The sequence below is a fragment of the Lissotriton helveticus genome, chromosome 11, assembly GCF_964261635.1.
Source record: "Lissotriton helveticus chromosome 11, aLisHel1.1, whole genome shotgun sequence".
Lineage (NCBI taxonomy): Eukaryota > Metazoa > Chordata > Amphibia > Caudata > Salamandridae > Lissotriton > Lissotriton helveticus.
This window is the reverse complement of record NC_136072.1, coordinates 111,224,692-111,243,701: the sequence shown is the minus strand read 5'-3', so window position 1 is coordinate 111,243,701 and position 19,010 is coordinate 111,224,692. Positions and strand designations below refer to the sequence as shown.

Here is a 19,010-nt window from a genome sequence, read left to right as displayed (position 1 = left end):
AAAAAGAAACCGTGGTGGGGACAGATGATTCCACGTTAGCTGTAGGTCTGCTGGTATCTGCTCGTCTACGGTCACCCCGAGATTCCTCCTCTGAGGATGAAGTTTCTGTTGTATTAGTCTGGTCCCTCGGTGGTTTATTCTGTCTTCTCCTGGCATATACCTCGGCCCAGGAGTACACCTCCCCCAACTTATAATCAATGGTATCTCTTCGATACTTGCGTATCTTTCGGTCATTGATTTCACGAGTGTGCTTGTCCATTTGAATGGTGATGTCATCCAGTATCTTGGACCATTCCTCAGCGGACAGCATGTCACTGAGTTCCTGTTTGCACTGCTGTATCTCTTTGTTTAATTCTTCCAAAGCTCGAGATAACTCATCAACTATTAGCAAAATTAAGTCCAAAGAACATTTATTCAGGATGGCGTACCATCTTTCCACAAATTTGGAGCTGTTCCTGCAAAGGAGCGGCTTTAGCGGGATGCGGAGACCTCTGGGTATCCGCTGTGCGCGGTGGTAACGTATCAACGTACTGGCATGAAGCCTTTGACTGATTTCCTTTCGTGTGTAATACAGAAGTTGTTTCAAACAATTGTCTTTGTTCCTAGTGGGACCTTGAGGACTTGCCACCTCGGGGATTAAGGCGTAGATCTTGTCGATGTCATCAACATTAAAAGCAAAGGTGTCTGCTTTCAAGTCAGTTAAAGCCGCAATGTCATCATATGCTAGAGAGGCCATGTTCTAGCAGTCTGTTTCAGGGGTGCAGTGGCCCAAGTCAGGGCAAAATATGAACGTGGTGTGGGTCACGCACACCTCTTTGAGTTTCAATCTGTATGGCTGTGGTGTGCTTCCAGGATATCACCCCCTGACAGAGAGGTGTCGTAATCCAATATGGTCAGTGGTACCTAGGATAAGTACCAACTCCTAGAGCACAACCTTCCGGAGAAACAAATTCACATTTTGTACCAAAGATGTATGAATGCAGTATCTATGTTTAATTCACATATGTTCATTCATGTCCATTGATCAATACTCATTCAACGAATGGTATATATAATCCAATAGTCAGCTCTGGAGGTCTTCATACACCAGAACGTCCGTCATCCATGTTTATGCTTTGATTTAAACACAGCCGGCAGACGCTTGTTCAGCGCACGAGTGGGACGCGGGTTCTCACGCTCATCATTTTCTCGTAAGTTTTATTTGAACACTTTTAAGTTTTTGGTGGAGGAATATTATATATTATTTCAGACACTGAGCACTAGATGATGATTTACGAATGCATTTCTTAAGCGCACTTTTTACCGAGCACCGGGTGTTTTCAGAACCGGCTAGGACAATACTCAATCTATTTCTGTTTTGCAAGGCACTCTGAGCAAACACAGCGATTACGTTAACTGCACGGTTAATATTAACCACAATTAGGGTCACGTTTCAATATTGGTTGAGCACGTTCAGTTTACTTTTTACTTTTGGCGCACTTGACTTATGCAGCTTACTGATTCTTTGAACCCCGGGGGTGAAATGCTTAGACCATGTTTTTGCCTTGTAGGAATCCCCTGACGAAGGACAGATGTCCGAAATGCATCGGGAGGGAAATGTTTAAATATTTGAATACGACTATTGGATTATATATACCATTCGTTGAATGAGTATTGATCAATGGACATGAATGAACATATGTGAATTAAACATAGATACTGCATTCATACATCTTTGGTACAAAATGTGAATTTGTTTCTCCGGAAGGTTGTGCTCTAGGAGTTGGTACTTATCCTAGGTACCACTGACCATAGTGTTCTCAGTATATACATTCTGCAGTCACTATCGTATTGAAGGGCAAGAGAACTAAAATTTAATTTTGTTCAGTAAATGAATTTTACTGAATATGTATTTAAGCTTTTTAATGGTTTCAATCTGAAATGTGTACATTGTGTTTTTAATGTATTTTTGTTGATGAATTTTCTTTTTAACTGAACTAACAATACAATTCAATTTCAAAAACTTTATTCGAATTGCACACACAGATTCATAAAAGCGTACAGATAATCACATTTAGGAACAACAAGTCTAATTAAGCTTAAATAACTTCATATTACATACACATTTAAAAGGAAGTAAAAAAATCTGTTAAAAGGTTTTAAAAAAGTAAGAAGGATAATAAAAAAAAACATAGGTAATGTAGAAATTCATTTTGGGTTGCAAACATTCCAACTACTGGGGACGTAAAAGAACAAAATTCAATTTACATCGTATTTCTATACCTCACGACTGCTCTCAGGAAGGAGGATACAGTACTAACGGTGCACTCATTATCTAAGGTTCTTAATTTGTCATATGCCTCTCTACATGACCTCAAGCCCCATAAAAGAAGCAGAGGTTTCAGCAATTTCCTCCTTGGATGGCTATAAAAAGTGCAAAAAAAGAATACAATGTATATTTGACTGAAAAGACACATCATCGCAAGGACAAGTTCTTTTTTCCCTTGACCAGTCATTGCACTGTGGGAAGGTGACAAGTCTATAAAAAATATCCAAACGAAAATAGGTCAGGAGCATAAGGGGGTTGTTCAACCAAAAGGTACAGCTGAATGCCCTCATTGATTATCGAGTCATGCTCCATGACCGTCTTCTTAGATCTTACTTCCCGCCATCTTTTACTCTCAAGGTGTTGTAGAAGGGACTTTTTTAAGGCAGTTCTGGACACACTCTCCATACTGTCTGGGTTGGAGAAATATTCAGGATGTCCAATTTCATGCAACAAATTTTTAACATAAGTGAACCATCTGATGTTAGTAGATCCATCACATGCCAAACAATCTTTTATTATCTCTCTATTCAGACTGGTGCATGGATTAACCCACACATTATGCCATAATAAGACCGGGGCAGATTTAATGATATCTGAAACATACCTGAGGGCCACTTCCGTGTGTATCACATAGGTTGCCGTGCTCTTTGGGGCGGCCTGTAGGTACCGTAAGAATTGATTCTCAATACGTTGTATAACCTCCACTGGCTCAATCCCCCAGAGACCCGCCCCATATGTCCCAGTAGAGACACATTTGGCCTTAAAAATCTGCAGCAACTCCCTTACTGGTCTGCCACCTAGTTTTTGGGCAAAATTTACCAGGGCACCAGAGGCTCTGGTAAATTTACCAGGGCACCAGAGGCTCAGGTAAACTAACAATACACTAAACACGTACAAGAGGTGCTATGAAGCAGGAAGGTGGGGAGAGGGAAGAAGCAACGGAAGGGTGGGAGATGAAAGGGAAGAAGCAACACACACAACCACAACAGGAAGTTTGGAGGAAGGCAGCAACATGGGCAAGTGGGGATGGTAGAGAAGAAGCAACATGAACAGCAGCAGGGGGTGGGCAGAAGCAACAAGGACAATGGGGGTGGGAGGGACGAAGCAACATGGAGAAAGACGGAAAGTAGAAACAAATAGTACCTCAAATCGGAGGGAAGAGAGGAAGACGACTAATCAAAATTAAGCAATCAATACTTGGTTCATGCTCCTCACAAAAAAAGAAGTGAAATGTGCACGCGCTGACCAAATAGGCAGCAAATAAAAGTAAGCGTCATGGCAGCAAATGATGAGAAATGGGCTGCTCCAAACCCCTTTTAGTAAACAGAATCTTGGAAGCGACATCGCATGTGTGCTGCTTTCGCGAGGCCTAAACATATCTCCAGATCATGCCCTTATGGTTTCACCATCCTGCATCACAATTAGCAATGCCTAGTTAAACATTCATGCCTCAGTTATGGTATCATTCCACAATTCATTGTTTATGCATGGAGTAATTATCAACTGATCAATTGTTCATATGAAGCAGTTTGTACTCTGCTTGTTTCATAGCCTCTTAAGAACCTCCAAAGTTTATGCTGTTGTGAACACATTTAAAGAGATAGCAACAACATTGGCTATGAGGAAGGCATCAAACAGTGTAAAAATGTAAGATCTTGAGAGTACTGACCTCTGCTAAAGGAACATAATTGTATATTTCAGTTTGGAATATGTTCAGATACTCAAGACTCTACCAAACTGCACATACTGAAACTGAGATAAAGTACTAACTTAAACATTACCTTTGTATAAAGTAGTTGTGTGTGTCTCTAACACTTGTTCTGCTTTATATTTTAGGTTACTTGTCTTGTTGTCGTTTTATAGATGACAACCAAATTGTCACAAGTTCAGGAGACACAACTTGGTAAGTTGTATGTGTGACAGTGTGTAAATGTAAAAGCTTACAACTTGAATTAAATCTGTTGTTTGACCACATTACAGTTTGTTGCTTCATCTCAGTCGTATTTACTTTTGAAATATGTGCTAGAATTTAATTCACTTTAGGTGTGTTCTGGCTGTGTGGCTGGAGGGACGTTTCACCATTGCTCCGGCCGAGCTCCCCATTCTTTCCCAAGTATGCCCCAAGTGGTCATTGTGAAGCCTGGCAGAATGCGTTCCTACTCTTTATGGAACCAGTCTGTTTATTGAAAGGATCCACTTCATTTACACAGCTGAGTGCCTACAACCCTTCGCAGGCAGCGTTTTCATAGAATATAATCATACACAGCTTTATGCCTACAACCCCGGGGCTGACAGCAATTTGAGGATCATATGGAAAAAGAACGAAACAACTCAAACTAACATTTAAAGTAACCATCCCCCCCTCACCCTGCCCCACTCCCCTCTTTCGCACCACATTTGAACAGTCTCAGAAATCTGTACAGATATTACCAGTGATCAAGGGGGTCATGAAACATGCCCCTGACATATTCAAAGATCCTGTAAGAGCCAGGATTTTAAATCCTCGGGCAAAAGAGTAGCGGCGCAGGCGGCCATTCACTGGCGCATAGGACCCACTATGACCAGCTGGAAACCCTATTACAGCGTTTACCGGACCAGTACAAAACTCAAGCAAATGACCTCATTCAAGAAGGGAAATTAATAACGAATGCCTCAATTAAATGCGCCCTTGATGCAGCAGACACTGCTTCTAGGTCCATTAATACGAGTGTACTGCTCAGATGACATGCTTGGCTATGCATTTCAGGCTTTAAGCAAGAGGTCCAGACAACCATTCTAAATCAGCCGTTCAATCAAGAACCTCTTTTTGGACCGGCTGTGGACACAACTCCTGAAAAAATGAAGAAAGACACAGAGACTGCAAAGTCCATGGGGGCACTGCAGTTTCCACACACACACTTGGCTCCTTTCGTCGCTCCTTTTATAGAGGAGCCTCTAAAAACATTAGTACAGATACCTCATCTTCCTTCAGACCACCAACCAAACATCCCCTAACAGAGGATATTTTAGACGAGGTTACAGAGGGAATAACAACAAAGGGAGAGGCCGCGGTAACAATAATACTCACACCTCCCCTGCTGCTAAACAGTGACTTCCCTCCACTCCCCCCAGGCCATTCCACTCCGGTCGGGGAAAAAATATCATAGTTCCTACCTGTCTGGAACTCCATCATAACAGACAAGTGGGTGAGACAAATTATCCAATATGGTTACTGCCTGGAACTTACAGCTGATGTGTACTTAATCTCAATAAATGAGAGACAAAATCAAAAGGAGGAAAAGAAAGGCAAGAAAGAAGGAGAGCATAAGGAATGGAGTCAAATTAATGATACTCTTTCGTGGTGTTAAAGCTATCAAATAGTTTGTCAGTAAATTAATCCTTCAAATGTGCCTCCAAGTGTGCCTGTGCCTTCAGGTGGCCCACCTGGAGGAACAGATTCACAAATAGTAACTACATCCACACGTTCTTTTACCATTTTTCCACTTGTGGGGCCAACAAGACCTAGATCTGTTTGCTACACACAAAAACGCAAAATACCCAACCTTCGCCGCCAGGTTTCCACACCTGCTGTCCAAGGGCAATGAGATATGGATGAACTGGTCAGGCAGATTTGCGTACACTTTCCCGCCACTCCCACTTATTCCACTAGTGGTACACAAGCTCCGACAACAGTCTCTAAAATTGATCCTTTTGGCTCCCACATGGGGACCGCAACCGTGGTTCACTACGCTGTTTGAACTCTCACTAGTCCCACAACAAAAGCTATGCCTCTCCCCATCACTACTAATGCAGAACCATGGAGAGATAAGGCACCCCGATCCAACTCAGCTGAATCTAGCAGTCTGGCTCCTGAAGTCCTAGAGTGTGGTTACCTTAACCTTCCACCGGACTGTATGAACATCATTAAAGAAGCCAAGCGGCCTACCACCAGAGCTTGCTATGCAGCAAAATGGAAGAGATTTGCCATTTACTGCACTAACAATCATATCGATTCACTGGATTCGTCCATCCAGAACATCATTTGCTATTTACTACATTTGCAAAGATGTAATTTAGCATACTTATCCATGCGTCTACATCTAGCAGCACTTGCCGCTTACTTACAAAACAGACACCGCTTGTCACTTTTTAGTGTCCCAGCAATTAAAGCCTTTATGGAGGGCCTTAAAACAATCATTCCTCCTAGATTACCACCCTCTCCGGTGTGGAATCTCAACATTGTACTTACTAGGCTCACTGGGGCCCCCCTTTTGAACCATTATATAAATGTGAACTTCAGTTCCTCACATGGAAAGTAGCTTTCCTTATTGCAATCACCTCTCTTAGAAGAGTAAGTGAGATCCAGGCTTTAACCATACAAGAACCCTTCTTACAAATACATCATAACAAGGTAGGTCTCAGAACAAATCCGAAAAATATTCTAAGGATGGAGTCGATGCCCATGCGCACAATCTTCCAAGGGAGGAGTCACCTATCTCGTGACTACAAAACTTCTTCCAAGACAACAAGGTGCAACCAACCGAGCCCAACACCAGATGGCGATCTAATGCAAAGTGTGTGGATCTGCAGCTCTACATGCCAAGAACAGATACATACTGGTAAGTAGCATTTTACTTTCCTCACATTTCTGTGGTAGAAAGTTCTGGAATCTGCGTGGATCCACAAATTTCAACCCACCCCGCGTTTCCCATTGTCTTCCGAGAAAAACGGTACCTCACTTGTGTGGGTAGGCCTCATGCCTGAAGCAGGAAACCGCGCAAAACGCAACATGGACATACCACAATTCCACAGTGAAAAATTATCCTTTTTTGGCAAAGTGCCTAGCTGTAGTTTTTGAACCCTAGCTCTGCCGGCACCTAAGGAAACCTAGTAAACGTATATATTTTTGAAAACTAGACACCCTGGGGAATCCAGGATGGGGTGACTTGACTGCCTCTCACCAGGTTCTGTTACCCAGAATCCCTTGCCAACATAAAAAATTGTCCAAAAAAAACACATTTTCCTCACATTTCTGTGGTGAAAAGTTCTGGAATCTGCTTGGATCCACAAATTTCCACTCACCCCGCGTTCCCCAAAGTCTTCAGAGAAAAATTGTCATGCCCTTTTTGGGCAGCCTATACCCCTACACGAATAAAGCAAAAAGATGCCTGGTTTCTAGTGTAGGGATCCACTGGGGAGGGGTACCATTGGAAAGGGGAGATTCGACCCTTTCCAATAATACCTCTCCCGTCTTTCTACGTGCTCATGGGGCTGAGATAGCCCCCTGAGCACGTAGAAAGTGAAACTGTGAAATTACGTTAGCGCAATGTGCCGGCTGATCGTCAATACACGGAAACTGCGGGGGGGGGGGGGGCGACGGGAGCACAGGGGCACCGATGCTCATGATGGAACCATTCCGTCATGAGCATCAAAGGGGTTAATCTCTCAATAAAGAATTACAACACAAAATGTCACCAGACCACCAGCACCTGCTTCAACAAGAAGTGCAATCTTTATTACTCAAAGGGGCTAAAGAACCAGTCCCACTTCAGTACCAAGGGTCAGGGGTTTATTCCCATTACATTCTGATTCCCAAAAATGACGGCTCCGTGTGACCTATTCTAGATCTCAGATATATATATATATATATATGTCTAAGTTTTAAAATGTAGTTGCTGTCTATGTTTCAAAACGTTGGCAGCACAAAATTACAGGTACATGTATGGATCCTCCCAACATCTGAGAGCGGTCGTAAACTCTGACCCTGCCTACCCAGTTGCTCAGCATTTTAAGACCACACATGACAACAACCTCAACTGCTTACAGTAATTTGATATTGATGCCGTGGCACCTAATAAAAGGGGTGGCAATAGGGAGAAAACCCTACGTCGGCTGGAGTCGAGCTATATAGTGGAACTAGATTGTAAGTCGCCGATGGGGCTCAATTTAGGAGAAGACCTTTACAATTTCTAATAAATGGGGGGGTTCCCTGTCCTAGCTTAGGTTTCCATAATGTATCGTTTATCTTTTTCTTCCCCCCCACTTGTTCCCAAATGAATCAGTTGGAGATTTTACCTCCTTTGATATTTTGTTATATCCCCACTTGAGTTGAAGGTCTAGTTGTTTTCCTGCCATATTTCAGAGACATTTTGTGATGTATTTGCATCCAGCCTTTGAATGGTGTTTTGCTTATATAGTCCGTGATCATGTGCATATAACGTATGGATTTATCCGAGGCATTATTGAGCTATTTTCCACGTGATCACAGAGAGCAGTTCGTGATCACAGAGAGCAGTTATATATACTCAGTTATCCCTTCGTGTATATATATTTAATGCAGGGTGTTCCGCTGTCATTTTTCCCGTACCTATATCTGTTAGTATATATTTTTTTGTATTCCTTTTTTGAGCACTTGAGCACCACTATTGCGCACATTATTATTTTTTGAGCACTATAGACACAAGAGAAGCGCCGTTGGGAAGAATGCAGACCTATTATATCAAACTGGTTGAGTATACATTGTGGATTATGATGATAGGAATGAGCATCCATCTATATGCCATATTTTAGGAACTGAAATCTATATTAGGTTGAAATTGAAAGATATTTTATTCCAGCGTATTTGCACAGCGATTGTTGCACTAGTATTACGATCCATCCCAGCGTATTTGCACAACTATATTTGCACTAAAAATCAAGATTTTTCCTGGTGAATTGGTTGCACAAAGAGCATATTTTTTAGCGTTTCCATACATATAGTGTCTTTTGCACATCAAATTGCATTTACTTACGAATGTCCTTCGTGCATTTTAAAATAGTATTTTTTACTTGCATTTGATGTATATATAATGTTTTATAACAAGGCACTTTGCACTTTATACATGATATAAGACATATAGACGCATTTGCATTTGAGCGTGAATACCAACATTTGTTTACTGATTTCTCTTTTATTAATGAGATTTATTGGTCAACATGTATTTTGTATAGTTGCATGAATACATTTGGAGTCAAATCATATTTTATCATGGATTTACGTTGTTAAGATATACTAGAAAGAAGAAGTCTGCTTACTTAAAGGATTTTTTCCACGTCCATGACGTTAATTGAAGTACCTGGTTGGCGCCAAATGTGTGTTTAAAATTGCACGTTTATGCTTCCCATTAGTTGAGTGAACAAGGACACAGCCCAGTGTCCGAAACGTGTCTGAGGCAAGCACCGTTCCACCACAGCAAAAGAAATTTACAAAAAATCTGGCAACAGCACATTTACACACATACATACTGTCACAGCACTTTCACATGGGAACTTCAACAAGTACTACCCCTCTTGCAGCAAGGCAACTTTGTCTACTCTAGATCTAAAAGAGGCCTACTTTTCTATAATAATAATAATAATAATGAGTCTTGTAGAGCGCGAACAGCTACCTCACATGGAGGTGTCCCGGCGCTGTGAGAACAGACTAACCATATGCCAGGTGGCAAATCTTAGCGTAGTGTAGTGAAAAGCCAGGTTTTTAGCAGTCGTTTAAAACAAGTTTCAGAAGGGGCCTGTTGTAGGGCAGGAGGGGGAGAGTTCCATAACCCCGCCACATTGGCCGAGAAGGTTCTTCCACCCAACCGCGCTCTTCGCGCTCGAGGGACCACGAGCTGCACCCGCCCATTGGAGCGGAGGGACCTCGACTGATGATACTTGGGTAGCCTGGCTCTCAAATAATTGGGACAGGTGCCATACAGGGACCTGAAGGCCAGCGTCAAGGTTTTGAACTTGAACCTACTGGCCACTGGAAGCCAGTGCAGTGCCCGAAGATGCGGAGAGACTGGGTGCTTGAAAGGAATACACCTCAACAGTCTCGCAGCCGCATTCTGCACCATCTGTAGGCGCTAGATTAAGTATTGGGGAAGACCCAGATAAAGTCCGTTGGCGTAGTCCAGCCTCGATGTTACTGTAGCATGGACTACAGTCTTACGGCACTCTACTGGTAGAAGTCTCGGGATCTTGCGCAGGTTCCTCAGCTTGGATAGACAGCACCCTGCTACCTGCCGAATATGAGAGGCAAAGGAGAGACTGCAATCCCAGCGGACTCCCAAGTTTTTGGCACTCTGGCTCGGCGACTGAGGCGTCCCCATTTCCACCGGCCACCAAAACTCTGCAGGGGGGTGGGGGGGGGGGGGGGTGATCCCTTGCCAAAGAAGATGACCTCTGTCTTCTCAGCATTCAATTTAAGTTTGTTTGCGTTCATCCAGCTGGCCACATCTCGGAGGCACCCCTTAAAAGTTGCAAATGCCCCTTCTGACACCTCCGAGTATGGGAACACCAGCTGGGTGTCGTCAGCATAGGATATTGCCGTGACCCCCCAGTTTGCAATGAGTGTAAACAGAGGTGCCAGGTAAACATTAAATAGTAGCGGGCTCAGAGCCGACCCCTGGGGGACACCGCATTTTATCTTGGTGGGTTTAGACACAATATGACCCAATGCCACCTTCTGTGTTCTCTGTGACAGGTACGACTGAACCCATCCCAGCGCCTGGTCCTTTAGCCCTATCTCTGCCAGCCGTTGTATGAGCCTGCCGTGATCCACCGTATCGAAGGCGGCCAACAGATCCAGGAGAACCAGCATAACTGACTCCCCGGCATCCATCGACCACCTCACTGATTCTGCTACTTCAATGAGTGCAGTCTCCGTGCTAAAGCCCGGTCTAAAACCTGATCGAGTCTCATGTAAGACATCATTGTCCTCAATAAATTTGTTAAGCTGGCTCTGGATTATCTTCTCAAACATTTTTCCTGGGGCCGCCAGCAGATAAATTGGCCGCAGGTTGCTCAAGTCCAACGGATCACCATTTGCTTTTTTCTTTAATGGGAGGAGAGTGGCATGCTTCCATGCCTCCGGAAATACCCCTGAGGTAATGGACCCGTTCCAGATGGACTGTAGGGTGGGTGCCACAAATTCAGTTATAGATTTCCAGAGTTTGGGCGGACAGGGATCATCAGGAGAAACCGATTTACATTTTTGGAGCTCCTTAATAACTAAATCCAAGTCTATCTGAAGGAACTGCTCAAGTCCTACCCCTGGCCCTATTTTTACTGCTATATCTGATTTCTCCGTCCTAACCTCCGGGCCAAAGGAGTCGTACACTTTTTGGATCTTACACTCGAAAAACTCCGAGATACTGTTGCACAATGACAGGGATGGGGGAACCTCCCTTTCTATGCAGCTAGGTTTAAAAAAGGACTGCACCACTTTAAAAACTTCCTTACTTGAGTGCTCTGCTTCTCGGATAGAGGTCGCAAAGAAGGCTTTCTTGGCCCTTCTCACTGCCTTCTGCAGATTTTTTAGTGCATCCTTATAGCGGTCCCTTTCTACATCTCCATACCTTACTCTCCATAACCTCTCTAATTTTTTACATGCCTTCTTTTCGACTCTGAGATCACTCAAGAACCAGGGGGCCGATGGAGACTCCCTTTGTGATGTTGCGCGTTTGGCGGGTGCAACTGAGTCCACCATATTCTTGATCCAGTTATTAAATAGTTGCGCATCAGTATTGCTATCAGAAGTTAAAACAGGTTTATTCAGGCCCAGGGCCGGGCCCATAGCCTCAGGGACTAACTTTTTCCAATGCCTTTTGATAAAGGTACATTTACTCATAACCGGTCTGGGCGTATCTATTTCCACCGTAAAGGGAATAAGGAAATGATCTGACCAGATCAGCGGCAGGGCCGACTCTACCTTTACAGTATCCCCATTATTAATGATTAAGTCTAGCGTGTGACCTGCTCTATGTGTGGGGCCCTCATTACACAACGTCAGATTTGCAGTCATCAATGTGGACAGTAAGGTTTCAGCTAGGGTGCAATTATCCCTATCCACATGAACATTAAAATCCCCTAATAAGAGAAAATGGGAATGTAAGAGTGAGCTCTGAACAATCATATCCAGCAGTGATTCCAAGCTGGAGGTAGATCCTCCCGGGGGGCGATATACTAATAGCCCTGCCAGGGTGACCTGAGGGCCCATCTGGATACCAAAGTGTAGGCCTTCCACTCCTGATATCTGGATAGGGGTTGATGAAGTAAGCGTGAAAGCTGCCTTAATTATCACCGCTACCCCTCCCCCTTTCTTGTCCTCACCTCGATTAGCAAAACACATTTTGTAGCCCGTAGGTACAGCTAGTGCAATAGCCGTCATATTATCCTCCCGGAGCCAGGTCTCTGTTAAAAACAGAGCGTCCCACTCATGATCCTCGAGGATCGACCAAATGCCGGCCGCGTGCCTAGTCAGCGATCTACAGTTTAGAAGAGCTGCTTCAAAGCACACGGACCTTGGCGCTACTGTTTTTGCAGGCATCTCATCGGCCACCTTACCGTAAACCCCTAGAGTGAACCCGCATCGCTCACATGTTTTAGGCGGAGACCTCGCCCCCAGCATCATCGAGTGATCTCTGCAGCCTTGGTCAGTGTTGAGCGGCCACAGGTCTGCGGATGACCAAGCAATCCGGCCCCCATCCCACGCCTCCCGGGCAGCATGGCCAGCCGCGGACGGACGCAGATGCGCTTTCCTTTGGCGCACCTTCGGCGCGCCCGCTGCGCGGCCGGACACATATGCCCAGAAATAGGGTGGAGAGAGGAAGTGACGCGGTGGGTGGGAGGAGTCTCGTCCCTCCGCTCTAGCGGCACATGAAAGCCGTGGCGGACCGAGGAAGAGGCAAAAATCTCAAACAATGTGCCCGTGTCCCCCCAGTTGTGCAAATAAGCAGAAGAATTCAGGTATTTAAAATCAGGTTTAAAAACAGACACAATCACACGCAAAATAGTAAAACACCAGCGCCTATGGTCGCGCTGCTCTCACTAGTGCGGATTGCTTCCCTAGCGCCTTTTGTAGGCGGTGGTGGGAGGAGTCTCGTCCCTCCGCTCTAGCGGCACATGAAAGCCGTGGCGGACCGGGGACGGACCGAGGAAGAGGCAACAATCTCACCGCAGCCCCCAGAGTGTTCACCAAATGTCTCGCAGCCCCCAGAGTGTTCAACAAATGTCTCGCAGTAGGAGGCGCTCATCTCAGAAGGCAATGTATACATGTCTTCCCTTACCTGCACGACTGGCTTATCAAAGCGGGGAACCTACCTGAACTGTATACTACACACTCAGACAACAGTACACCTACTTCATCAGTTGGGTTTCCCAATAAATGCACAAAAATCTCACCTGTGTCCGGTACAAGTGCAATCTTATCTGGGAGCTTCCGTCAACACTCTCAAAGCTCTAGCCACTCCCAATGTAGCCAGGATTCACAACAATGAGGCCAAAATATTACAATTTCAACCCAATCAATCATTACCAGCCAGTCTTCATGCAACTGCTGGGAATGATGGCATCCTGCATTGCAATTGTACCTCATGCAAAGCATCACATGCGTCCTCTGCAAGAATGTTTAGCACATCAGTGGAATCCATCACAGGGTCTATTAACCAATCTAGTGTTGTTAGACAGCCTCACCCAACATTTTCTGCAGTGGTGGAACCCTCAAAATTTAGCAAAAGGGAGGCCTTTCATAGACCTCATTCCATAGACTATACTTACAGCAGACGCATTATTAATAGGTTGAGGGGCCCAACTTCAACATTACACAGTACAGGGGCTGTGGTTGGACAATCAAAAACATCTCCACATCAACTGCCTGGAACTTTTAGCAGTGTTCCTAGAACTCAAAGCTTTTCTCACCCAACTTGTAGACAAGACTGTTTTAGTTCGTACGGACAACATGACAGCAATGTACTACCTACAGAAGCAGGGAGGAACACACTCTCTCCAGCTGGTGCGCCTTTCACAAAGCATTTGGAATTGGGCGATTCACCACAAAATCGATCTCCTAGCAGACACCGTCCAGGAGTAGACAATCCGATTGCAGACCTGCTCAGCAGACACAGGAATGAAGTACACGAGTGGGAACCTCATCCCAAAGTTCTTCTTCCCAACTTTCAAAAGTGGGGATTTCCACAGATAGATCTGTTTGCCATAGTACACTACGCAAAATGGCCAAACTTTGCATCCAGGTTCCCACACCGAGCATCCAAAGGTAATGCTCTGTGGATGAATTGGTCTAGGATATTTGCTCACCCTTTTCCGCCTCCCACTAATTCCATTACTGGTTCGGAAGCTCAGGCAAACATCCCTCACACTGATCTTAGTAGCACCCTCATGGGCTCGTCAACCTTGGTACACCACCCTGTTAGAACTCTCTGTGGTTCGACATCAAAAGTTAATCTCACGTCCTGTCTCCTCACTCAGAGCCATGGAGAAATCAGACATCCAAATCCCAGAGAACTCAACCTAGCTTTTTGGCTCCTGAAGTCAGAGTTTGGTTATTTCACAACTACCACCAGACTGTATGAATATTTTCAAAGAGGCTAGAAAGCCTACTACTAGAGCATGTTATGCAGCAAAATGGAAACTGTTTGTTGTCTATTGGAACATCATCATCAATCCACTTGATGCTTATGTACAGAACATCATTTGTTTTCTGTTGCATTTACAGCGATGTGGATTAGCGTACACATCTATTCGTTTACGTCTAGCAGCCGTTGCTGCATACTTGCAAAATAGACAACACTCATCTCTATTCAGAGCACCAGTGATTAAAGTTTACATGGAAAGATTAAAAAGGGTGATACCACGAAGAATTCCCCCTGTGGAACTTCAACAAAGTCATTTCAAGGCTAATGGGTCCACCTTTTAAACCAATGCACAAATGTCAGTTACAATTCCTATCATGGAAAGTTGCTTTCTTCATAGCGATAATCTCACTAAGGAGAGTTGGTGAACTTCAGGCATTAACTATACAAGAGCCTTTCTTTCAACTTCACAAAGATTGAGTGGTTCGTTGTACCAATCCTAAATTTCTCCCTGAAGTAGTTTCCGCTTTTCATATCAATCAATCAGTTGAGTTACCTATGTTCTTTCCTCAACCTGATTCTGTAGCAGAACGAGCTCTACACACACTTGATGTTAGACGTACTATACTTTATTACATTGAATTTAGGAAAACAACGCAACTATTTGTTGCTTTAACTCCACCTCATAAAGGCAATCCTATATCTAAGTCAGGTATTGCATGGTGAATTGTAAAATGTATCCAAACATGTTATGTTAAAGCAAAGAAAACTTTGTTAGTACCCACTACTCGCAAAATAGGGGATTCTATGGCCTTCATGGGAAATATTCCCATAGCTGATATTTTTGAGGCAGCAACATGCTCTACGCAGCACACATTCACCAAGCACTATTGTGTAGATGTGTTAGCAAGACAACAGGCAAATGTAGGCCAAGCAGTTTTTAAAACACAGTTTCAAACAACTACAACCACTACAGGTTAGCCACCGCTTTGGCGTTTACTGCTATATAGTCGATGCAAAGCATGTGAAATGTAAATGTAAATGTACAGGAATTTATATAGCGCAAATCACCAAGCGGTTTCTAAGCGCTTGCTTAGGGAACCCATCCTGGTATTCCCCTGTGAGATAACCCCTGCAGGGTATCCGCAAGGTGAAAGCCAAGCATCCCGCCGCGAGGGGCCGTTGTGGAGATTAAGCAAGCTATTGCCCAGAGTCGCAGAGTGTGAACCCGTGAATCGAGTAGGCACCGGAGCGAGAATTGTCGAGTCCATGGACATTTTAGGACTCAAGACCCCGCCGAGCCGGGAATTGAACCCTGGTCCCGGGCTGACCTCTGCTTCCAGGTCTGCCTCCTCTAACCAGTGGGCCACACTTCTCCACTCTGATCTACAGCTCACATGCCTCAAACGGATAATGTTACTTGCTCAGTAAGCATATGTTCTTGGCATGTAGAGCTGTAGATTCACATGCGCCCACCCACCTCCCCAGTCTCCTGTAGTTGTTGTATTCTTCATTCACATTCATATGCATGGACATCTCTATTCTGCACATACTAACTCCATTCTCACCCTCTGTGGGAAAACAATCTGACAATGGAGTCTATGCCCATGCACACTATCACCGGAAAGACTTCTTGGAACAAAAACAACTTGCAAACATCCGGATCCAACACTAGATGGCAGGAGTATCGAAGCATGTGAATCTACAGCGCTGCATGCCAAGAAAAGATTCTTACTGGGTAAGTAACATTATCCTTGTGCATGGCTTCCCTAATAATCTTTTGAGGTCTCCTCCAAAAGAATTAAGAGCCATGTGTACAAAAGCATTTTCACGGCCAGAAATTCCAGATTCACGGAATTGGGCCGTTTTCGGCTGCAAAATGCTTTTTGAAATGAATAAAACACAAATTATTTTATGAATCACAATTTGTGTTTAGCGATACAGTGTGTAGAAGGGGCATGTTTTGGGTGTCCCTTCCAAATACTGAATTGCAGTGGTATGTAGGAATGTTTTGCAACTGAATTATGGTAGCAAAATATTAATTGTTTTACCGACAAATCAAGGGTGATAGTAACCATTCGCAAATGTGAATGTTAAAACAAATGCTCAAGGGACCAGTGTGTACTCTTAAAAAATGGAACTTGATCCTTTTATTTTATTTTTTGAGACTGCTTTTGTTTTCCTTTAAGAAAAACAGGCGGCATTTAAAAAAAAAAAAATCTTTATTAATAAGTACACACAGACGTGGTTTTGCGGACCCCAGCAGGCCACTACCCTTGTGATTACTGCAGTTCCTAAAATACATTAGGAATAGCAATTTCCTAACTGCAATTCGCAGAAAATCGCAATTCAATCAATCAGGGGCTTGTATAGCCCGGCTACTCACCCATGAGGGTCTCAAGTTGCTAGGGTTGGGGAGATGCTGGTCGCGCTGGGTGGAGAATCATTCGAAGTGCCAGGTCTTGATGTCGTTCTTGAATTGGTCAGTGAGGTGGAGGGACAGGGTTTTCCAGATCTTGGCGGCGAGGTAGGAGAACAAACTTCCTCCGGTTCTGGTTTTGTGGATCCTAGAGACAGAGTCTAGGGCGAGTTGGGCAGATTGGAGTTGTCTGGCGGGTACGTGGAATGCGAGGTGGTGATTCAGGTATGCTGGTCCTTCGTCTTGTAGAGCTTTTTAGGTGTGAGTGAGGAGCTTAAAGGTGATTCTCTTATTGACTGGGAGCTAATAGAGTTGTCAAAGGTGTTGCATGATGTGACTGCGGTGGGGGATGTTGAGGACCAGTCTGGCTGCAGCGTTTTAAATGTTCTGTAGTTTCTTGAACTGTTTCTCTGTGATGCCGGCGTAGAGCTCGTTGTCGTAGTTGAGTCTGATGGTGATAAGTGCATGGGTGACCTCTTTCTGGTATCTGTTGGGATCCATCTATTGTTCTACCTTCTCCTGCTCGTTCCTGGGTCAGCATCAGCAGGGCAGAATGGTGTCCGTGGTCAGCAGCAGCACTAGCTTGCTGTTAGACCGTTAAAGGCTGGTACCGGAATACAGGAGGGGGCCCAAGGGTAGCCCCCAGTACATGGGATCCTACATCCAACACTGTAATCGGTGTTGGGATAGGATTCCAACATGTTTGATATTAAACATGACCGGTTTCGATGCAGCCAATATATATTTAGACATCTCGTAATTGACTTGATGTCCTCTATATGTATAAAATGGCTGACCGCTCTTATCAAAGCCTGGAGAATGGACTCCTAGGTTTGTAAGAGGTGTCCTCCTCATTGTCTTGCTTCGCCTTTTAGATAATACAGAAACTCCCATGTGGTGGCTCAAAACACACAGGGCAAAGCAGGAGACATAAACACAAGACAACACCTTTAGAAAAGGGTTTTATTTTACAAAATGCAAAGATTCTGTTTTTAGAATAAGGCTTTGGATTTATTTTACGCAATGCTCTCTAACAGAAAGGCTTTCCCAGATTCCAAAATTATCCAGTATTTGGGGTGTCTTTCATAGATTCACATGCCTGAATCATCCCCCTTTGTCGGAGTGGGAGTCCCACGGTACATAAAAAAGCAATAATATGCACATAATAACCAAAAAACCTTGGTAATAACCAACCAGGAAGTAAAGTAGCCCTAAACTACAAGAGCAAAAACTTCCTCACATGACTATCCTATAGAATGTTCTCCCCAGAGGCTCAGGCTCTCAGATTTGCTACCGCACGTCGTGTTAAGGGAGTCTCCCTGAGCTCTGCTCAGTACTTCACTCTATTGGCTGGTTTTCACCTACCTTTTGGAATGTCATCTTCTAAAAAATCTCTCTACAGGCCTTGTGAATCTTGTGGGAAGCTCTGGCTTTTTTCAGAAGATTCCCACAAGAAGTGCATCAACTGCCTGTAGCCGGATCATGAGGTGAAAGATTATAAGTTCTGCAGGACCTTCCCTCAGAAGACTCTCAGAGACCGGGAAGGACGCCTTCTTCTGTGGCTGCAGATGATCAAGGATCAGGACAACCCCTTATCTGAGGTGGGAAGTGTGGCCTCACGGTCATCTGTATCCTCTAGGAAGAGGATGGCTGAAGAGGATGTATGGGCTAAGGTGTCGAGAAAAGCTCAACCCACTAAGGGTTCTAGCTTGCCTCCTCTTCTTCCTCAAAAAAGGCTTCTCCACCTTCAAAATCTAGACCTACTACGCGAGAAAGGCTGGAAAGTCTTTGGCATCTAAAAGACTTCCTAAAAAAGTTTTACCTCAGAAAATGGCTTTGTCGTTGACTGCATCGTCAATGGCTCCTCCGTCGATGATTATCATCATCAACGCTACTTCAACGTCAACAGTCACCT

At 44.3% G+C, this 19,010-nt stretch overlaps 1 protein-coding gene across 2 annotated transcripts in view; it reads left to right on the top strand.

Annotated features, from left to right (window-relative positions):
• GNB4 (G protein subunit beta 4) overlaps positions 1-19,010 on the top strand; it is a 708,510-nt gene that overhangs the window by 558,678 nt on the left and 130,822 nt on the right. For both annotated transcript variants that reach the window (XM_078665739.1, XM_078665738.1), the window contains one exon: positions 4,145-4,211. In XM_078665739.1, coding sequence (XP_078521865.1) covers positions 4,145-4,211 — 67 coding nt within the window. The remainder of the gene's footprint in view (positions 1-4,144; positions 4,212-19,010) is intronic.